At 60.5% G+C, this 20,018-nt stretch overlaps 1 protein-coding gene across 7 annotated transcripts in view; it reads right to left on the reverse strand.

Moving 5' to 3' along the window:
• The window catches only part of LOC118174297 (ankyrin repeat and fibronectin type-III domain-containing protein 1-like), a 188,095-nt gene that overhangs the window by 148,978 nt on the left and 19,099 nt on the right, over positions 1 to 20,018 (reverse strand). The window contains exon 4 of one of the 7 annotated variants that reach the window (XM_035339561.1): positions 4,195 to 4,202. The exons of 4 other annotated variants lie outside the window; for them this stretch is intronic. Coding sequence is in view for 1 of the 3 variants with exons in the window: in XM_035339556.1 (XP_035195447.1) it covers positions 3,891 to 4,009 (119 nt within the window). In the remaining 2 variants the exon portion in view is untranslated. Of the gene's footprint in view, positions 1 to 3,890; positions 4,174 to 4,194; positions 4,203 to 5,706; positions 5,866 to 20,018 lie in introns of those variants that run through there. 2 more of the 7 variants (XM_035339564.1, XM_035339556.1) reach the window with 2 other exon arrangements.

Genomic DNA, 20,018 nt, shown 5'->3' on the forward strand with positions numbered 1-20,018 from the left:
AATAATGTCAGGTGGAAACTTCTTGCTCAGCCTAAAACACAACTTAGAAACTTCCAAGTTCCTGACTTGCTTTCTCTTTTAAAACGCAGCTCTCTTTCCATATAGAGTGATTAGTTGGAAGCAGGAGCATTTTTTCAAAGTGTGTCGACATCCATCAAACTACCAGCTGTTGTACAAGACCTTCGGCGCCCCACAGCGATGCCCTTAGGGGAATTTTTATCCAAAGTTCAAAGCCTCCAGCCCCACAGCCATACCCCACGTGTTGTGGCTCTGCAACACGGTGCCTGTGCAACACCCCCCAGGGCAGTACCCTGTCGTGCCCCAGCGGTGGGGACTCTTCCAGGGCTCTGCCGCAAGCCAGAGGTAGGAGACCTGCTTCCATTTGTACCCATCTACCTTACGCCCTGAGCAGCTGACACGGGATTTTGTTCCTTCAGTGCAGTTTTCCAGCCCAAAACTTGCCAGTTCCTCCTCTTCCCCATCACGACCACATGCCTGAACACAGACGTGCTGCCAGAGCTGAAGAGATATTTTTAAATACCCGAAAACAACCAAGCACAATCCTGCCAGGAAAACATTGCCCACCCCCCTGCCTTGTAGCACTGCATCCAGGTCCAGAGCAACTTCAGTGGTGTCCTCGAGAAACCACCCAAACCCCAGCAGCTCCACCAAATGGCGCTGGATCCTCTCCCTCCCCGGAAGGCTGCAGGCGCCCAGGACCTCGGGCCAGGAGTCTGCCAGGCAGCCCCGCTGCTAAACAGCCCTGGCTGCAAGCAGCAGCCTGGAGAGGTGCCCGCCTGCTTCCAAAGCCTCCAGCTCGTCCTGGAGCCCACGCCATGCACGCGCAGCGAGGCCATCCTCTCAGCTCCGTTACAAGACCTTCCTCGCTTTCCTGGTCCTCTTTCAAAAGCCACAGGGACTTGAAATTGTCCGGCCCTTCTGGTTTGAAGATGCCTACATGAAGATGAGCTATTCCATATCGCCCGTCTTCTCCTTTCATTACTCCACTGTGCCAGGCACGCAGAGCAGCAGGCACGAGCACACCGATGGTGGTGCTGGGAGGTAAAGCAAAGAACCAAACCCCGCAGCCCAGCGAGCAGCCCCAGCCCCGTCCCCTCCTGTCTCTGCCCGAGCCCGCGGGCTCCTGCACCCAGTGCTGCAGCCTCGGGGGGCAGCGAAAGCCACCCTGAGACAATCCAGGCCCTCATCCTGCAGAAGCCAGCACAGCTCCAAAGCCGGTCCAGTGGAGCATTTGGTTCATTTATCAAAACTCCTACCAGACTGCAAAAAGTGATTGGGAATAGATCGCAATAAATCGGACCTGGCTGATGTGTTAATGCTCTTCACAAGCCCCAGGAGAAGTTGCCTGCTGAGGACACCGATCCCCAGCTGGTCACACCGCCTGCCTCTCCAACCCCTACAGATGTTACCATCCATTTGGTTCCGCAAAGAGGGCACCGGTGGTGCCACGGCGCCACAGCAGAGCATCCATCCTCCTGCCGAGCACCGCTGGCAAGTCTGGGGCTGCAAAAGCCCCCCGCTGGTATAAGAGGAGGTGCAAATCGTGACAGTTCTGTGCCTCGGGTCACAGCAGAGCAGGAGGGCACAGGGAGGCTGAAGAGCACCTGCATGCATTTTGGCCACACGTTTGGCCAGTACCACCTGAACGTGGGGAAAGACAACGCTGCCGTGTCAGCGTTCTGTTCTGCACACAAGTTCAAGCCCCGCTGCCTTAAAGCACAGATTCCCAAATCCAGCAGACTTATTCAACCCACCGCTTCATCTGTAGGCGTCGTTTAAAAATGCAGGCATATTACTTAATACCACAACTACACGCCTGCTAATACCTTTTAGGCCCTATGAGAATGAGTGGGACCGCTATATTTAGAATTTAGTAATTCCAGTTAGTGCTTCCTCTGAGCCGAGGACCTGCCAGAGGCTGTTTGCTGTGGTCCCAGTGGGCACCGCAGCTTCGGCAAGAGTGGCTGGAGCCTGGTGGCCCCGAATCAGACAGAGCCAGGGCAGAGCTCTGGTGGGGTCTGGTACACCTTGAGCTTCAGAGTCCGGAACGCAGGGTTTCCTTGTTTAGGATCTCCTTTGCATGAAGAAAAGAAGTAGCTTTGGTGAAAAGTGACACTGATTTCAAGAGCATTCCATGCTTCAACGCTTATTTTTTACTTCCATCACCAACCACATGCAATCAAGGAACAGACGCAGAACCGGCAGGAGCACGCAAACACTGCGTCGCCGGAGGAGCCGGCAGCATAGGGAACGTCACCGTGCCACCCCGGGGCGCTGCCACACACAGCGCACGGAGGAGCAGGGACAGCACAGCTCCCTGCAGCTGGAGCTCAGCCGTGCTGGGGCCACCGGGGCACGCGGGGAAACTTCTGCCAGTGGGAACGCCGCCCTCCACCCTACGGAGCAGGGCTCTGCCACGCAGCACCCTGACGCCCACGAGCACCGCGGGTGCAGCCACACCTGCGCGATGGGTGCTAGCACATCCACACCCAGCAACACCCCAGAAATTCGGTACGCAAGCGATGCGCCGGCAGTGCCACTTTGTGGTTAATGGCCTAGAGCTGGCGACGCACCGTGACACCTCCCTTCACACGGGAAACCACCCAGCTCTCCACGGACACCAGGTCCAGGACGATAGCACCCCGTGCACAGTTGATGACAGGATACAGGGCCCCAGGAGCGTCACCTCATGTCCCTCCTGCCCGGCAGAGGCAGGGACGTGGCACACGCTCACTCTCCACGAGGCAGCTGCACGCCAGCAGTTCCTGGGGACGCAGGCACTTGGCAGCACCTGCAGACCCGACCTTCCCCACAGGTGCTCTGCACCGGCACAGGTGAACCCGGGCTTTGCACCTTCCAGCTCTGGCACTGTGCTGCCCTCCCCTAGCAGAGTGCTGAGGAAGAGGAGGACAAAGCACCCAGCTCAGCCACGAACATCTCTGTGCTTCAGGAGAAAATGTGCCGTGCTCCAAGCGAGCCAAGAGGCGACCGTCCCTGAGCCTCACCGGCTCTGCGGTGCCTAGGAGAGCAGCAGGAGGGGACAAGCACCAGATCACCAACTCCTTAATGTCCTTTACACAGCACAAGATTCTCAGAAACCAGGGAAGAAGGTGAGTGGATACCTCGGAGCTGTTTTTCCCACGTCAGCCCCACCTGGTGCAGGTTCGGTTCTGCCGGAGCTGGCACACGGGGACAGCAGATGCAGCGGCCACCGGCACCACCTCTGCGTGCCGGCTCAGGCACTGAGTGTTACCCACAAACACAACCCCAACTGCGCTGCCAACAAAGCACAGCTGCTGCCCCATGCAGAGGGGCTGGGGGCAGCCGGAGGAGCCCCCCACATCACCCCCATCCCCGAGCAAACCTGGAGGGGCAGGGCAGGCAGCGCACACGCTTCCAACTCCACCTGCGAGGCAACTTGTTGCTGTCCGTGCAGCCGCGGGTTTTGCATGCGGCAGAGCGAGAGGCAGAGGAAGGAAAGGGCGATCACTGCGCGTAGCCTCGGCACCACAGCGAGGGAACGGGCACGGCGGCACACCGCAAAGCCAGAGACAGAAGCGAGCAGGGCTACGTGCAGGCAGTCACACAGCAAACAGCCGAGACGCACCGCCGGCACCTCAGACGTGCCCTGGGCAGGGATGCGGACACCAGGGCACAGCGCCTGCCACTGCCATCCCCAAGCAATGAGCCCTGCAGGGGTCTGGCACCACGGCAGGACCGGGACACCGCTTGCAAAGCTCCTAGCTCGTCCCCAGCCCCAGGTGATGGGACACGGCAAGAAACGCAAAGTACCAAGGACTGTACCTCCCACCCCCAGCCCCGGGTGCATGCAGCCGCACCAGGACAGACGAGCCACTGCCACCCCGTACCTGCACTCGGTGACACTACAGCAGCAGCTCCCGCTGCGCCGGCCCCGCCGCTCGGAGCGCAGCTCCGTCCTCGACTTCCTCAGGCTGAAGTACTCCGTCAGCTTCCCGAACGAAGCCATGGCCCCCGCCAGCTCCCAGCGCGTGCCCGCCTGCAGCCCTGGGCACCGGTCCCACCACACGCTCACGCATGCTAGGCTCTCGCTACCCCGCGCGCTCCATCAGTCGCAGGAGCAGGAAAGGAGAGCTGCGGGTCCGGGAGAGAGCACGAGGCAGGAGGAGTGCGGCCGGGAGCCACTTGTTGGACCGTCCACGCTGTGCTTCACGGCGAGCCCTGGAGTTTCGAGGTGAGGACGCCCTGCCTGCCGGAGCCGTTCACGGGCACCAGGCTGCACAACAGCAGCTGGGGTCGGCACGCTTATTTATTGTAATGTTGCAGCTGCTGCAGAGCTGAGTTAAGAAGGAGGGGGAAAAAAAATAATAATGCCCTCTGGAAAGGATCCCTTGGTAGTGGTGGCACGCGTCTGCGAGCCCCCGTGGCAGGCAGATGCTCAGCATGCGCACACAAGATGAGGGAGCCAGTCCTCAGCTGGTGAGGGGATGGATGCTGTCCGGATCAGCAGCAGGCGATGAGAGACCCTGAGAAATCAGCTGCTGAGATGAATTTCCAGGGAGTCTGTTCTTATGGCACACAGAGACCAGCACAGGAGGCGGAGAGCATCCCTGCTTGCTCTTCTTGCTGCTATTCAGAGTTTAGCAGCTCTCCTCCCTCCCCATTTTCCAATGCAAAAGGCGTCCCTCTGCCTCCTGTAGCACCTACCTAACATGATTTTCCAGCTTGTCACCGAACACCTAAGCACGAGGAGAGGGAGAGACATTTAAAACGAGCAGGTCTGATCCATCTAGAGGTCACCTACGGGCTCTGCTCCAGCACAAAGCATTTCTACAGCAGGCAGCAGATAGAGGGATGCTGCGGACCTGGAGGGAAATCCTGCTCCCAAACCTCCCCTGCTCAGGAGCGCTCATCTCCGCATCCTCAGTGCCTGTTGCCGCCCGGGTGGAGGAAAAGGAAAAAGGGCTCCAAAAGCTCGCTCCAGCCTCACCAACCAAACCAGCTCAGGTCAGCAAAGTGTGTCCAGAGGAAGGGGTACCTGCTGGTAACCCCCAGCCATGCCAGAGACCCTCGAGGAAACAGCAGAGAAAGCCAGCACTAACTCAGTGGCAGAGCAGCAAGCTACCTTCACATCCTCTTGATCCCAGCCTTGCGGAGGCCATGTTCAAAAAATAAAAAATAAACAAGGAATCGTTCACTGCTACTTCCCCGCTCAGAGCCATCCGCTGCCACCAGCCTGCTTGCAACGAGGGACGACCAGCCGCCGCCGGCAGCCTGCTGCGCGCCTTTCCGAACCCCGCGTCCTTCCTCCCTTCTCGTCTTCCTCTCCCTCCCGGCTCCTTCGCTTCCCGCTCTGAATTAAAAGCGGGAGCAGGGGGGGCGCCCCGCCGAGCCCCGCCGCCCGCCGTCACCTGCGGCCGCCCCCGCTCGCGGGTCTCCCCGCGCCTGTCAGCGGCAGCCTGCGGTTCTTTGGGGGGGGGGGGGGGGGGGGATTTAATTCGTTTGAACCGTCCCCGCGCCCGCCTCCCCGCTCCGGGAGCTGACATTTAGCCCGGCCAAGCAGAGCGAGCCGCCGGCAACCCGCAAAGCTGGGCGCGAAGCGGTGGGCGCAGCAGCGCCCGGTGATGCTCAGCGGGGCCCCGTGGCCGTGCCCGGTCCCCCCCCCTCCATCCATCCTCCCCACCCCAAGCACCCCTCGCCGCCCACCTTCTCACTGCGAGGGGCTCCACCGCTGCCGGGGGGGCTGAGGGGGGTCGGAGGGGGCGCAGGGTGCTCCCCAAAATCAGTTCGTTGGCGGAGAGCGGGGCGAGGCAGGGCAGCGGCTCGCTCAGCGCACGGCTCGCCCGTCACGCTGTCGCCCCTGCTCTCTTATCGGCTCCCCGTTACCATCCGCAGCGAAACGGGAGACGTCAAAGGAGGTCAGCGGGGCGAGGGGGGGCTGGCGGGAGGCAGCGGAAAAGCAGCTGGGGGGGGGGGACCGGGAAAATGGGGGGCAGGAGGGGACAACCCCACTCCCGCGCTCAAGGCGGGCGGCACCGGCGGAGCTGGGGTTCGGGGCGCACGGGTGCCCTTGGAGGAGGGCGGCGGGTACCTGGCAGGGACGGCCACATCGGTCTCATCGTCCGAGCCCTGCTGGGGCCACCGGAGAGGGCGGTGGGACCGGGAGAGGCAGAGGGGGGGGGACAAAGCTGAGCAAGGTTCATTTAAATGCCTCTTCCCTTCCTCCACAGCACCCCCAGGGAGGGCAGAGGAGCGGCGAGACCCTCCTCCAAGGGCTGCTTCAGGCACCGCTTTGCCAATGGCACCGCGTTCGGTTTGCATTTGCTTTGCGAAAGGCAAAAGGGGCATTGTTTTGGGGACAAAAGGGCAATTTGGAGGACTGTAGAAAAAGCCCAGGCTCCAAGGAGCAAGGCAGCCACACCCCCAGCACCCGGCTGCCCAGGGGACACCCCGGTGCCTGTGTACAGCCCCCAGCCCCCGGGGGCCCCCTCCCAGGCCTCCTGCAAGGCTTCACCTCAGGAGCCCGGCAGCGCTGGCACGAGAAAGCAAACAAGAGGAAGCCGTGTCTTTATAAAACCCCGCGGTCAGGGCAAGGTGCCCAGGTCTGAAAGTTTAGAGCAGGGCAACTCCACAAACACCTCCGGAACTGATAGCAGGGTGACCACATCCCACTGCCCGTCCCACACCCAGCACGGGGGCAGCAGCTCCTCCATCCTTGGAGCCTCAGAGGTCCCTCGGGCCGAGGGAAGGCGGTTTCCTACCCTCCAGGGCAGAGGAACAGCCCTCAGAGCCTGCTCAGGGAACAACGTGGTCAGCCCCTTGGGACAGGGCTGTCGCACCCGCCTGCCTCCCAGCGGAGTTGTGCTCCTTTTATTAAGCAGAGAGAACCTGCTGAGCCGCTGCTGAAATCTCTCTCATTTCCCATTAGCAAGCTGCTGTGTTGGGTTTGCAGCCTTGTACTCAGCGATGCGAAAGTCAGCTTCCCACTTCCATTTAACAGGGGAATGAAAAACTTTAAATGAAATCGTAGCTAAGCTTGCAGGGGACAGAAGTTGATGGGTTTGTTTTGTTTTTAAAGAGCTGCAGAGGAGACAGTGGGTAAAGCAGAAACCAAAACCCATACTGGGACTTGGGGCTGTGGTTATGCCTCTGCCACATGCACCCTAAGACCTGGGCACAGCCATCCCCAAAACATTTTTACAAGCATCTCACACCTTTGTCTGCAGACATTCAGGAGGGAAAAAAATAAAATAAAACAAGCCCCGTGTCCAGGTCCATCTCACACGCTCCCGGGCACATGCTCGTTAGGGCAACAGAGACCAGGATTTCCCAGTTCAAAGCCCTCAGTCCACACGAGGCGAAGGCGTGGGAACCGAAGGCATGGGAACCGGCACGAGTCCCAGCTCGCAAACAACCGCAGAGCATTTTTCAGGCCGAAGTCCTAACAGCTACCTCGCAGGAGCCTGAAACACCACCACTCTCGGAGAGCCCAGGGGTACGGAAAGCATCTCTGCACCAGCCGGCAGGGAGGTGGCTTCGGCGCCATCCCGGCGAGCATCCTCGCAGCCCCAGCACCGCGCTCCCAAGCCCCGGGTGCACAAACCGTCCCCGGCTGCTTCGCTGTTTCCCTGGGCAACTTTTACTCCGATAGCTCCTCTCAGCAGTGGCTAGGCACAAGCAGGGAAGGAGGGAAAGGGCGTTATTCAAACAGAGCTGACGGCTTCATCTGCTCCTGCAGTGCCGGAGGACTCCAGCTCCATCTCTCCAGGGCTTTGGTTTCGCTCCGCCACGCCGAGACCACTCTGAGCAGCATCCTGAAGAGCCACGTAGCAGCCAGAAGACAGCTGGTGCAGAGCCCATCGCTCCTTCTCTGTCTGCACCCCTCTCAGCAGCTCGTCCCTCCCCTGAGGACAGCATTAACACGGAGCAGGTGACGCTCACAAGCGCACCAGGCTGGATCGGAGGACTTCTCAAGCGGCCTCCTGCCGGTGCCGGCTGGGGAAGGGCCAGGACAGCGCCTGGCTTCTCTCAGTTACCCGGGAAATGCGCTGAAAGCGCCACGGGGGCTTCAAGGAGCTCTGCACAAGTTCTCTGACGTGCTGAACACTGGCCGCTGAGGTCAGGCTTCCTATCAAACCCCCCAGGAATTCATTAAGCCGTTAACGGAGAATTTTGATAATCGCTTTTTTTTTTTTTTTTTTTGGAGGGCAAGGTAAGATCTGAACCTTGTAAGGAAACACCTGGGGTTTAGGCAATAAAACCGTTCCGCCCTCCTTTTGAGGGCGCCCAGTGACTGAGCCACACTTCACATCCAATGAATCCCGTGTGCCAGCGTGCCACCAAACGCTGCAGAGCGGCTGCCAACACACGCCCAACGCGCTAATTCATGAGAAGAACACAGCCAGACGTGAGCACGCGCCCAGGGAAGCGTGTTACGTGTGAACACGAAGCAATCGAAGAAGCCAATGCTCAAAAGACTGCTGGCAAGTCCCAACGGTCCTCCTGTTCCATGCACACGAACACCCACATCCCTACTAAAACATCGCGTTGCACAAGAGCTTGCCAAGGCCCCGAGTCATTTCGGGGTTCCCCGAAATTACTTTTGGGGTTCCAAATGCTTCTGCAAGCTCCCCGCGTGCGGGTGGGCCCGCGGACGGACTCAGCACGCCGCGGGGCTCTGCGCAGCAGCCACGCAAAGCGAACACAACGCGGCAGCCCTGGGACCGCCACGCGCTTCCTGGCGGGGCCGTAAAGCCCCGTGGAAGGGCTGCGCTTCCAGATAGTCGGAATAAAAAGCTAAGTGCGTGAGAGGCGCTGTAATTTCAGGCTAACTAGGCACTTTTCCTTAATCGTCAGCTATATTGCATTACAGACAAGTTCCAGTGCCGATACCTGGCACAAAGCAGCCACGTCAAGTCACCGATGTGCCCGGCGTGTTGCTGCCTGAGAACCCATTTAGTACGAGCACCCCGACTGCAGCAACAAATCCAGATGTGCTGCCCGAGTTACAGCTAAAATCTCCTCCTCCTCGGGAACAGCGTTGGATTCCATCGGGAGAGACTTCAAAAGACTTCTTCTGGTTAATTTGGGCCACTTTTGTGTGCACGAAGCACGGTGGAGAGGGCGCAAGCCCCATGAGGGAGTGCAGGGGCACCGCAGCACGCTGTATCTAAAAGCCCCCCGGGGGTCGGCAGCACCATGCTTGCCTCGGTACCCGGCTCCTCGCCCCGCAGGGCGATGCGCACGGTGGTGCGAGCGAGTACTTGATGCTGAACCTGGCTCAGAATTCAGCTTCACAGAGATGCACCTGGGAGGCAGAGGCACAGCCACCAGCAAAGGGCAGTCGGGTTTGGCCCCACACCTCAGCGGGAATTCCCGAGCCATCTCAGCTCACTTCAAAAGCCTCTCCCCGCGCGCAGCACTGCGCAGTGCGATCGAAGCACACGCAGGGCCGATTACCTCCCGGAGCACGGACGTCCCTTGTGCCTGCTCCTTGAAGACGGCACAAAAACCTGGCTCCGGCTTGCAGGGGAAAGATAAGGACAGGAAAAAGCAGACTGTGGCACAGCCAGCTGAAGGAGCGGCAGGGGTTTTTGCATGCTTGCTAAGAGAAAAAGAGAGAAAATGAGCCGGTCTCTCCCAAACAAGATGGTTTGCTGAGTTCAGAGGGACTACAGAAGGCACACAACACCAGCACTGATGTGATGGGAGGAGACACAGCAAAAGGAGAGGCAGAGGCAGAATAATCTGAGGGCGCTGGAGCTGGCAGAGGCATCTCACAGCCACACCGTGCCCAGCACGCATGGGAACCACAGCTCTGCCCCCACCACCGGCAGGGACCCACCCCAAACCGGCTCTGTTCCTTCACACAAAACCCCCAGGCTCTCTCTGACCGGGGCACAAAGGGGATGTCCCATCCCCATGTCCCCAGCCAGCTTGGGAACAGACACAGCTCAGCACGTCCCAGAACAGCTCTTCTTTTTCCCTGAAAAAAAAAAAGCCCTTGCAAAACCCTAAGCAAAAATTGGAAAACCTGTTAACGTGATCAAGGATTTCAGAAAATAGCAAGGAGAATATTTCTTGTAATTATGGCGCGGCAAACATCGTCTATCTTTAGACTAACAATCGATACCAGGCGAGAAGTCTCCAGGCTCGGGGAGTCAGAGGGCTGCGATCGATGGGGCAGGCTGCGCGCACGGGGCCACCCGTGCCCACCTGCGTGCTGGTGGGCATCGGCCCCACGCACGGCCTCCCCTCCCGGCCCCTCCAGGGACACCTCGGCCGCCTCCCTGGGGCATGGCCGAGCTCCTCCAGACGAGGCTGAGCCTGAGGTCCAAGGACAGGGCTGGGCAGGAGGAGGTGCTGGCAGAGCACCAGAGCACGGATCCCCCTGGGAGCATGGTGTTCAGCACCGTCCAGCGCCGTCCTTCACCCCACTCTCCTTGCTGGCCATTTCCCAACGTGCCTGTGACCAGCGGATGCCACCCGGGTCACGCCGGGCTGCAGGTGACCCCCTGGAGTCCAGAGGCTGCAGAGGGAATTGCCGAAAACGCGGTTAGCTGCCCGGCCAGGGAGGGCACCGCCACGGGGAGCAGAGGCAGCAGGATGAGCTCCTGCCCTGCTCCCCGCAGGCACCTTCAGGTGCTTCTGTCCCGCCCGACTCAAAGGGAATCGCAGCTAAATGCAGCAACCCCTCTGGGAAATCGCTCGTCATGGAGCTCGTGCTTCCCTCCGCCAGCACCTGCCCGAAGCCCTTCCATCAGTCCTGGAGGCACGGCGCTGAGCATCTCTCCCTCCCACCCTAAGCACACCTCCGTGAGCCAGCAGCGGGGCCGCCAGCGCTCACCGTCCCACCCCTGGGGCCATCCAGGGCCAGGCAGGCGGCGGGGGAACAGGCACCCCCACCCCGGGGAAGGATGTTTTTATTTTCGGCCTTCTTCTTCTCTCCTTTCACCCAGTAATTGTCCCATTTCTGCGTCAAAACAGTCTATTAAAGTCTCAGCTTCTTTCCCAAACAATGGATTATCGTAATCCTCTTACCGCACAGAGCCGGCCATGCCTGGTGCAGTTGACGATTGCAAACTTTCAAGCCCGGAGTCAAATTTTAACTTTTCATGTCAAAACTTGGAGCAGCGCAATCAGCAGATAGATGTTGGATTTACCCAGCATACGGCTTCCCGTTTAAATTAAGCTGAACGATTTCCCCGCAGGTCGTAGCAATTTAATTAAAATTAAGTAAAAACAAACCTCGAAAACTTCCAAAACGCTAGTTGTAAAATTAAAACCTCCAGGACTGCCAAGCAGAGCACAGAACCGAAATAACATCCAAGGGAAAAGAAACGCTCCAGCCTGCTTCAGTAAAAAAGCCGACAAGCCGGATCGCACCCCGCGCTTCCCAGCAGAAGGAATATTTGAAGCCACCACCGGGCAGACCGAAGACAAGGAGGCAGATGCTCACCGCTGCCAAGGGAACTTACGGGCAGGGCTTTGCTTTCGTGTCGAGGACTTGGCACCTCGGGCAGGAGTTGTTCCCGTAAGCTGCAGCTTATGCAAGGCAACAGCTCTTCGGAACACCCCGGCGAGGCCGCGCTTCGCCACGGGGGTGGCAGCGACGGGGAGGGTGGCAGAGGCTCCGCAACCACAGCCCCCAAACACCCAACCCCTTCCCAACGGGACCTTCCTCACCAGGCGCCGCTGGCGGAGCGCGAGGCGCGGCTCCTCGTGCCAATCCCCAAATCCCAGCGCTGTTTCCCCCACCGTGGGCTCCTCGGCACACCTCCCACGTCCAGGAGGGTCCGCACAACCAGCACGCAGCCCACCCCTCCCACAGCCCAGCGCAGGGGAGCAGCAGTGTTACCTGCGGGGCAGGAGCGCTGCGCCGCCCCGGTCAGCGTCCGGCGGGTCCCCACGCTGCAGCACGGCCTCGCCAGCACCCGCAGCCCGCAGCTGGCGCGCCTGGGGCAGGGCCCTGCGCTCTCTCGCCACCCGACGCTTGCGAAGGCGGTACGTGGGAGCTGCGGGGAGCATGGTGGCCGAGAGCTCCCCGCTTCCTCCTCGGCTCCAAGCTCCCTGACCTCGCTGAGTGGAGGAACTGGGGAAGGGACCAAGCCCCGGCCTCAGGGGATGGCCCTGGACGTCAGTGCCCCGGGGCGGGCAGGGCTTGCGGTGCAGCTCGGTTGTGCAATGCCCGGTTACCATCGGATACACGCGATCCTGCGGGCCTCGGGCGCAGCCAAGGCGCTGCTCTCCCTCCCCTGAGGGAGCCGGGTCTCTGCGGGCTCCTTATCTGCTGCGTGAGCTCCCCAGAACCCAGCGGCTCCTCCTCCCAAGCCCTTGCTTTGGGTGCTTGGGAGAGGTTCCCCAGCTGGGACACCTCATTGCTCCACCGTCACCTCCACTGCCAGGCCCTCAGCAGGCCCACGGCAGCCTCCACAGACACTGCAAGCAGCACCGGCCCCGCACGCCCCAGACCCACAGACGCCAGCAGGCACGCAGGGAAAAACCCATCACAGCCAAAAACCCTGGGAGAAGGTCTGGGACAAGAAGTCAGGAGCGCCAAAAACACGAGCACTCATTCTCTTTGGAGTCTTCCAAAAGCACCCCGGGTCCGACCTGGCCAGCACGTGAAGTGCAAGGACTGGAGCCGTGCAGACAGACCCAGACCAAGCGCTGCTGGGTTTCCCCACCAGCAGGACACCTCGGGCTCGTCTCTGTGCTCCCAGGCGGCTCCGCCACGGGCAGCACCCCCCGGACACCCAGCGCCGGGGGTCCCAGCTCTGGAGTCCCTTGCGTCAGCTGCTGGGGAGAAAAGCCACCCTGCGCACAGCTCAGTTCTCCCGCGTGATGCTCCCCAGGTGCTGCCCAGCCTGGGCAACGTTTCCAACCCCAGCCGTGCCCTCCCAGCCTGACAGGCCGATATTGGCCAAGACACACAGAGAAGAGAGCTGCGACCCGAGCAGCCAGAGCTGGGAAAGCCTCACGGATGAACGCGTTTGTAACGGCACAAGAAACCCCACGGGGCTCAGGAATAAGATTAACCGATAATAGGGCAGCTCCAGCCCTAGCAGCTTTCACGTTGTGGTCACTTCGTCAGCGCAGAGCACCGGAGTGTCAGTGTCAGCACCGAGCACCAGCAGCAGGTCCGATGTGCCGCCCCGGGTGCTGCTGCCTGCTGCTCGTGGTCATGACCCAGACCTATGGGAATGCCCCCAGGAGCAGCTGGTCCCAGGTACAGCTCCAGAGCGGGGCAAGGGGGGGGCTCTGCTGGCCTCAGACATGCCAAGAGCCTGGCCGTGGGAGCACAGAGGTGTGGTGGACTAGGACATTGAAAAGGGGTAGATAACATGAAAATAGGAAGCGGTAAATAAAGAACCAAACCATCATCTTCATCGGACAGGCCTCGCTGCTGCAGGAGCTAAGCCCCGCACGCCCGGTGAGCAGCCCTTCCTCCAGCCTCCCGAGGCCGAAGGCGTCCCAGCCACCCTCAAGCCCCTCTCAGGTCAGCCGCATCCCACGATTTGCATGTCACAGGTAACCGCCTGCTGCGTGCAGATGAACAGACGGTGAGACCACGTCGCGTTAAGGTGCGCCCCAGGCACTAGCTTCGAGCCTTTGGTTCCCTCTTTTACAGGTCACTGTCTCCATCACAGTACATCCAAGGCGCCTGTCGGTACAGCAACCAGCTGCCCTGGTGGCTCAGCGTGAAAAACGAACGCGGTTTCCTCCCGAATCACTCCCTGCCTCGCAGAGGGCTGCACAGATGGAAAGCAGGGGAGAGGAAGGAAGGAGAAGGCCCGGCCAGGCGAGGGCACGCCGCAAGCAACTCGAACGTCGGGGCTGCAGCAGCAGGACGGGGCGCTGGGAGCTGAACCAGCGCCGTCCCCTCTGTCCCCAGCACGGCCACAACGCGCCCAGCAGCACCCGTCCCGCCTGGAAAACCCACGGCAGGAGCAGTGCGGGCAGCAGCAGGCTCAGCAACACACCGGCAGATTTTCACGAGGCCTTTTATAGAAAAGTCCATCCAAAAGTGACAGTCGGCAACCCTGAAGCTCCTCGGGAGATGTGGCAAGTGGGGATTTTTGAGGAAGGGGAGAAAAGAAACGGAAGGCAGCAGCGACCTCCCTGAGCAGGGCTGTTCGCAGCGGTCCTGCACCACCACACCTCGGTCCCTCTGCAGTTTATTTCATGCTGCGTAGCCCCCGGCTGATGTGAGCCGGGGGCACACAGCACGGAGGGTGACCTACCTGCCTCCCCTGGAGCACAGGGGGTGGGACATTACAGAGAAGGCGGAGAACAAGGCACGGGAGCAATGCCACCTTTGCCACCTCGGCTCTCCACCCAGGACTCGCTGCGCCAGCACCAGCCGCGCCACGGGGTAAAGCCCCTGGGGCAGTGTCAGGGCCTTAGAGGGGATCAGCAGCGAACGCAGGGCATCTGAGCGGGGTCCCTTCGCAGCTTGCTGGATTAAAGATTTAATGCAACGCGTCCCCCTGGAAGGAATTACACAGGCCATTAAGGAAGATGCGCCTCTCGTCTGATGAAATCTCGCCATCACTGCGGCAATACGCGCAAACTAAACGGGCTCAGTAGAGCAAAGGGAAAGCTGCAGTTGCTCTCGTGAGCCTTTTCCCGAGGCGGGAGCCAATGGGTACAGCAGCAGCTCCATTAGCAGTAAAGTGAATGTGCAGACAGCCGTGCCTGCGGAGAGCGAGACGGCCCCTGCTTCCAAGGGAAGGAGGAAACTACGCTCGCCTGCCCGCTGGTCCCCGCCGGCATCCAGGGGCTCGCAGGGCCACCGGCAGCCAGCCCTCTGACACCTCCCAGGGCCTCGGTTTCCAGAAAGGAGCAAGGGGGACGCCAGGTCCCCGGGGTGGCGGTGCCTTGGCACCTTGGGAAGCCAAAGCGTGAGCTGGCACTGCTGACACAAGCGGGAATCAGTCGCAACTCGCTCACCCAGGGCCAGCGGGGCCGGAGGAGCACAGGCTGAGACCCCAGCAGGAACAGCAAATGCTGAAGCATCTCCTTATCTTTTTGCAGATAACCGCAGTTGAACAGCCTTCTTCAGGGCGCCTCTTTCTGAGGAGCTCTGCGTTGCCCTGCAGACTGCAGCAGCACGCTGGCTACATTAAATTCAGCTCCGACATCTCCTGAGAGCATTCACCGCAACTGAACCCAGCCAGCAGAGCATCAGGCCTGCCCGAAAGAAACCGATGCAGGGGAAGAGCTCACATGGCAGAGCTCGCGTCTGTATCTGCAGAGCCCTTCTGCGCTGCAAAGATGCAAGATGCACCTAGAGCTATTTTCTCAGTGACCCGAGCTGAGATCCCCACGCCCCAGGTGCTTTGCAGCCTGGAAAGGCACCGAAGAGCCTCGGCGCAGCCGTGCCCAGGCAGGCAATAGTCCAGGCTCTGCCTCAGGGCTGGGCTCAGCTCATGCACAGCCTGGCAGCAAGGCACATGCGTTCTAAAATATATCAGTGTGGGTGTTACTCCAGCCGAGAAGCATCCAGGGCAGTCCTGCGTGCTCTCCTACAGCAGGTGGTCTCCCTGGGCCCCCATCACAGGCTGAGGCCGAGCCCATCACGCTCCCAGCGCTTCCTTGCCCCGGCGTCTCGTGCGCTTGTAGAAGGCTCCGTAGGACCCAGCACTTGGGCTGGACCTTGGGGAGGGGGTGACAGCAATTACTCCCCCCACAGCCCCGATCCGTGGGGGCAGAGCCCCCCTCAGCGCTGGTTTTGGGGCCGAGCTGCAGCAGCCAGGTCACCGCAGCCCCGGGAGCCGGCGCCAGCAGCCGCGTGCTGCTGCTCTGCCCCCGGCACGTATTAGCTAAACCCGTCAGCTAGAGCACTGGCACTTCTTTGGCAGCTGCCTCCTGTCTAGGAGCAAGCCTACAGACAGATCCCGCGGCTCAGCTGGTGAGCAGCTATTTGCAGGTTATTAATGAAATCATTTACTGCTTATTGCTGTGATTCTGCCAAAACACAAGGAAGGAAAAAAAAAAAAGCAAACCAACTGTTACTTCCAGCAGAACTGCCGGTTCGCCGCGGGTCAGGTACTCGCAATGCCTTCAAACCGTGGCGCACAGGACCCCGGCCGTGGCATGGGCTCCTCCTGGCACGGCTGTGCCATGGGCACGGAGGTGCCGGCGACGACAAACCCCTCGTGCAGACGGATGCACAGCAGCAGAACGGCCCCGCTCAGCGCAGGCGATCACCCAGGAGCTCTGCCCGCAGAGCCACGGGTCCCACAGCCCCGGCCCCGCGGCACCAGCAAGGGGCCCCAGCGTCCCAGCGAGCAAACGGGGACGCAGCTCGAGTCCCAGAGCACGAAGTTCGCCGCCTTACACGGCGGCGAGGCTGCTGCTGACAGCCTCTTTGTGGGCTTTCCTCCCAAAACAGCACGGGGAAGCAGAGGAGCAGATAAAGCAAAGAAAACCTGCCCTTGCCTTGCTGTTAAACAGGGGATCTGCTTTCAGCAGCACATCAAGGGCCTGCGGAGATCAAGGAAACACGTTCCTTTATGTGCTCCCTAGGGCACGCAGCTATTTGCAACCTGAAAAACACTTGCTGCCGCCATACGTAGGAGGAATCAGCACCGAGCCGAGCACAGCAGCACAGCTTCCAGTGAACAAGGGCTCCTGAAAGAGCAGCTTGTGGTGCGCTCCCTCCGACAGGTCCCCGGGCCCCAGGCACGGCCACAGGTCCAGCAGCACCTCACCCGGGGGTGGCCTCCAGCCAGGCACCTCCTGCCAGCGGGATCAGGAGCTTTGTACGCGCCCAGAAGCAGCCATCACCCTCCCCTCCCCATATTCACGGACTAATTAATCCTCCAGAAATTAGTCGAATCCTTAACTAAGCCAGCTCAGCAAACACAGTGAGGAATTTCTGGGTCAGAACAACAGGGGGGGGTGAGGAAAAAAATTAAAAAAAAAAATACAACTGTCTTCTGCGGGACTTTATCCTCGTAGTCCCAAAGCTGTAACCCACGGACAGGGAATGCAGAAAAAGCCCCGGGACCATCACGTTTCGCAGCACCAGCGAGCGAGACCAGCAGCCCTGCAGGAAACCCCTCGGTTATTTGCTGAAGATGTGTCCTCCGGGAGACAGAGAGCTTGATTTTGGGGTACCCCAAAAGGGCCGGGGCTGTGAAAGCTGTTGCTAGCCGGGGCAGGAGGAGAGTGCCGGGGCAGCGTGGGCGAGGGGCCGCAGTGCACCCCGCTGCCACCGAGCCTGCGGTGCGAGCAGCGGCACCACGGTGCGGCACTGCCACCTCCAGCCCCTCACCCAGGCAGGCGCCCGCCCCGCACCGTGGGGACCCTGGGAGCGCCTGGCCTGGGTGTACGAGAAGGAAACACGAAGGGACCAGACTTTTGCCAAGAGCCTGGGGTGGAGGGACGCTGTGGAAACCTGCTGTCCCCCTCTTCACGCGTGCAAAACCAGCCCTGATCCCCAGCGCCACAGCCTCTGGGCCACAGGTCCAGCCCTGCTCGCAGCCCACCTTCTAACTTCTTGCACGTGTCAAGACAAACGCGGGCAAACAGCCCAGAAAGGGGCAGGGGGGTGGAGAGGAGCAGGGCAGAAGGCAGTGCCCCCCTCCCCGAGGGGCTCCATCCCTGCTCTGTCCCGCGGCAGGAGCGGCGCAGCCTTGCCACAGGGGGTGCCCAGCACCCCTCGGGCACCCACCGGGCTGGGGAGGCGCTCGCTGCCCGATCCCCCCAGTCCCCCCGTGAGGCGGGGGTGGTCGCGAACAATCCCGGCATTGAGAAGCCGCCTGTCCAGGCCCATCTGCAGCTCTGCGGGCCAGCAGAGGACAAAGCCAACGTTAGCCACTGGCGAGCCTTGCCAAGGCGGGGGAGACAAACCGGCCTTTGTGCGCGCAAAGGCAAAGTTAGCTTTGGGGAACAGAGCGGAGAGCTCGGCCGCTGGGGCCTGTGCTCGGGCTGCTTCCCACGCGGAGGTCACTTACCCGACCGCAGCAGCGGTCGCCAGCGCTCCTTCCTCCCATCCGCCCGCACGTGGGGCGAGCTGGGGGTCCCACCACGGCTCTCCCCTCGGTCGTGCACGCCAGGCCCTTCAGCACGCGGTGCCAGCCCGCTAGCGCAGCCTTGTGCCACTGGGGAGATCAGCGTGAGGCGTGGTGGGGCACATCCCTCCCGAGAGCCATTCACCACCCGCGTTCTCCTTCCAGCCTGGGCGGGCACGCCTCGGGGGTAAGCCCAGCAGAGCTCCGCGCTCGTGCTCTCGGACCCATCCCTTCCTTTCCCTTGAACTCGAGTCCGTGCCAGCAATGATTTCCATATGAAGAGAAGAAAAAACACAAACACAACCCCCCAAGGACAACAGGCTTTCCCCCATTTCCTCCCTTCCTATTTTTGCTTATTGCTGGAGCCTCCAGGAGGAGGAGAGCCCACTCGCCCACAGGGAGCCAGCAGCCACGTGTCCTCACCGCATGACACTGGGTTTGCCTCCTACCCACACGTTGCTCTGGGGTGATCCCAGCACGGATCTGAACCACCGGAAACCTTTAACGGCACCCACCGAGGGCACCGAGGACAGCCCGGCACTGTGCACGCTTCCCCTGAGCGGGGGAATCCTGCCCTCAGCTCAGTGGGAAAAACCTGACCAGGAATAACGGGAAGCAGAACGTTTCTTCATCAATCAGCACTCCCAGTGGAAAGGTGAAACAATCTGCAATGCTGCAGTGAAACCATCAGGTCTGTGCTGCTCTCACCAGCGGTACAAGCCCTGTCGTTCCCATCTCAGTCCCAGCCAGGTCTCGCCGCATCGCCCCAGCACAACACAAGCCGCCTTCCCAGCACCGTGCCCAAGCACTGCGCCCGACCGCAGCACCAGCGTTCATCCGTGGCAGCGGTGAGAGGCGGGGAAGGAAGGCTGCGAGCCCAGCCAAGCATTTTGCCGCCTGGCTGGGATCCCCCCCGGCCTAACCCAGGCCCTGCCTCTGTCCCGGAGGGGCCGCGGTGCAGGCAGGAGCCCTGCCTCTGCCGAGGGGCAGAGCTTTGCCGCGCAACAGCGGCCACGCTCCCGGTGAGGACACAAACCTCCCTCAGTACCTCGGACAGCCAGCGATACAAAGCCGGGGGGTGCTGTCCTCTTCCTGGACGATCACCGGTCACTGGGCGGATCACGGATTACATCAGCTAATTGATGGCATTCATTTCGTATTCAACAGAACGAGTAGATGCGTGAGCTACAGCTAGGGGCTCTCACCTCCGTACGGCCTCCTCCCCTCCGCCTCAGCCAAAATATATCAGGGCTTCCTCCCGACCTCCATAAATACGCGTGGCTTGGCAAGAACACCCCATGCATTTACCGACTGCCAGGCTGACGCTCGTTTATTATCACCGGGACGTAGCCTCATTAGCCTGAAACCTGGTGCGGGAAGGGAGAGGAGATGCCCCATTAAAAAGCCGAGGCAGAAGCAGCAACCACCTCCCACGGGAGGGAAAAAAAAAGAAACTGCAGGACAGGGAAACGCAGAAAGCTCCAACAAGAGGAAGCTTTAGCATAAAGCCTTCCTCCATTAGGGATAATAGAGGAAAAAACTCCTAAAAATAGGCTTCTCAGTGCTTTTTCCGACACATCACAACACCGCTCCATTTTCATATCTTTCTGCTCAAAGTGCCTTTGCTTTTAGCCTCCGAGCCTTACTGCACGTATCACGAAGCTGCCTGTTGCAGATTTACCCTACGATCGACTGATAAAGGCAGCTGCCAGCCTTCGGCGTCACTGAAATTCAGACAAATACCTGTCTAGCTTCAGTCTCTGCTGCGGAACTGCTTCAGCATTTACAGTGCAGGGGAAATCTGTTGAGGAAAAAGAAACGAACACGATGAAGAACGCTCTTTACACGTCCTTATTGTGCTTCCCAAAAGCTGGACGCTGATGTAAAAGAAAGATTTGAGCTGCATCCTCTGCCACTCCTGCTAATCAAGGAACCTGCCCTCACCAAGCCGGGACCACGCCGCTGAATCCGTGTTAACGCACCCGGAGCCACTTCCCC

This window comes from Oxyura jamaicensis, chromosome 14 (genome assembly GCF_011077185.1).
Source record: "Oxyura jamaicensis isolate SHBP4307 breed ruddy duck chromosome 14, BPBGC_Ojam_1.0, whole genome shotgun sequence".
In the NCBI taxonomy this organism is placed as follows: domain Eukaryota; kingdom Metazoa; phylum Chordata; class Aves; order Anseriformes; family Anatidae; genus Oxyura; species Oxyura jamaicensis.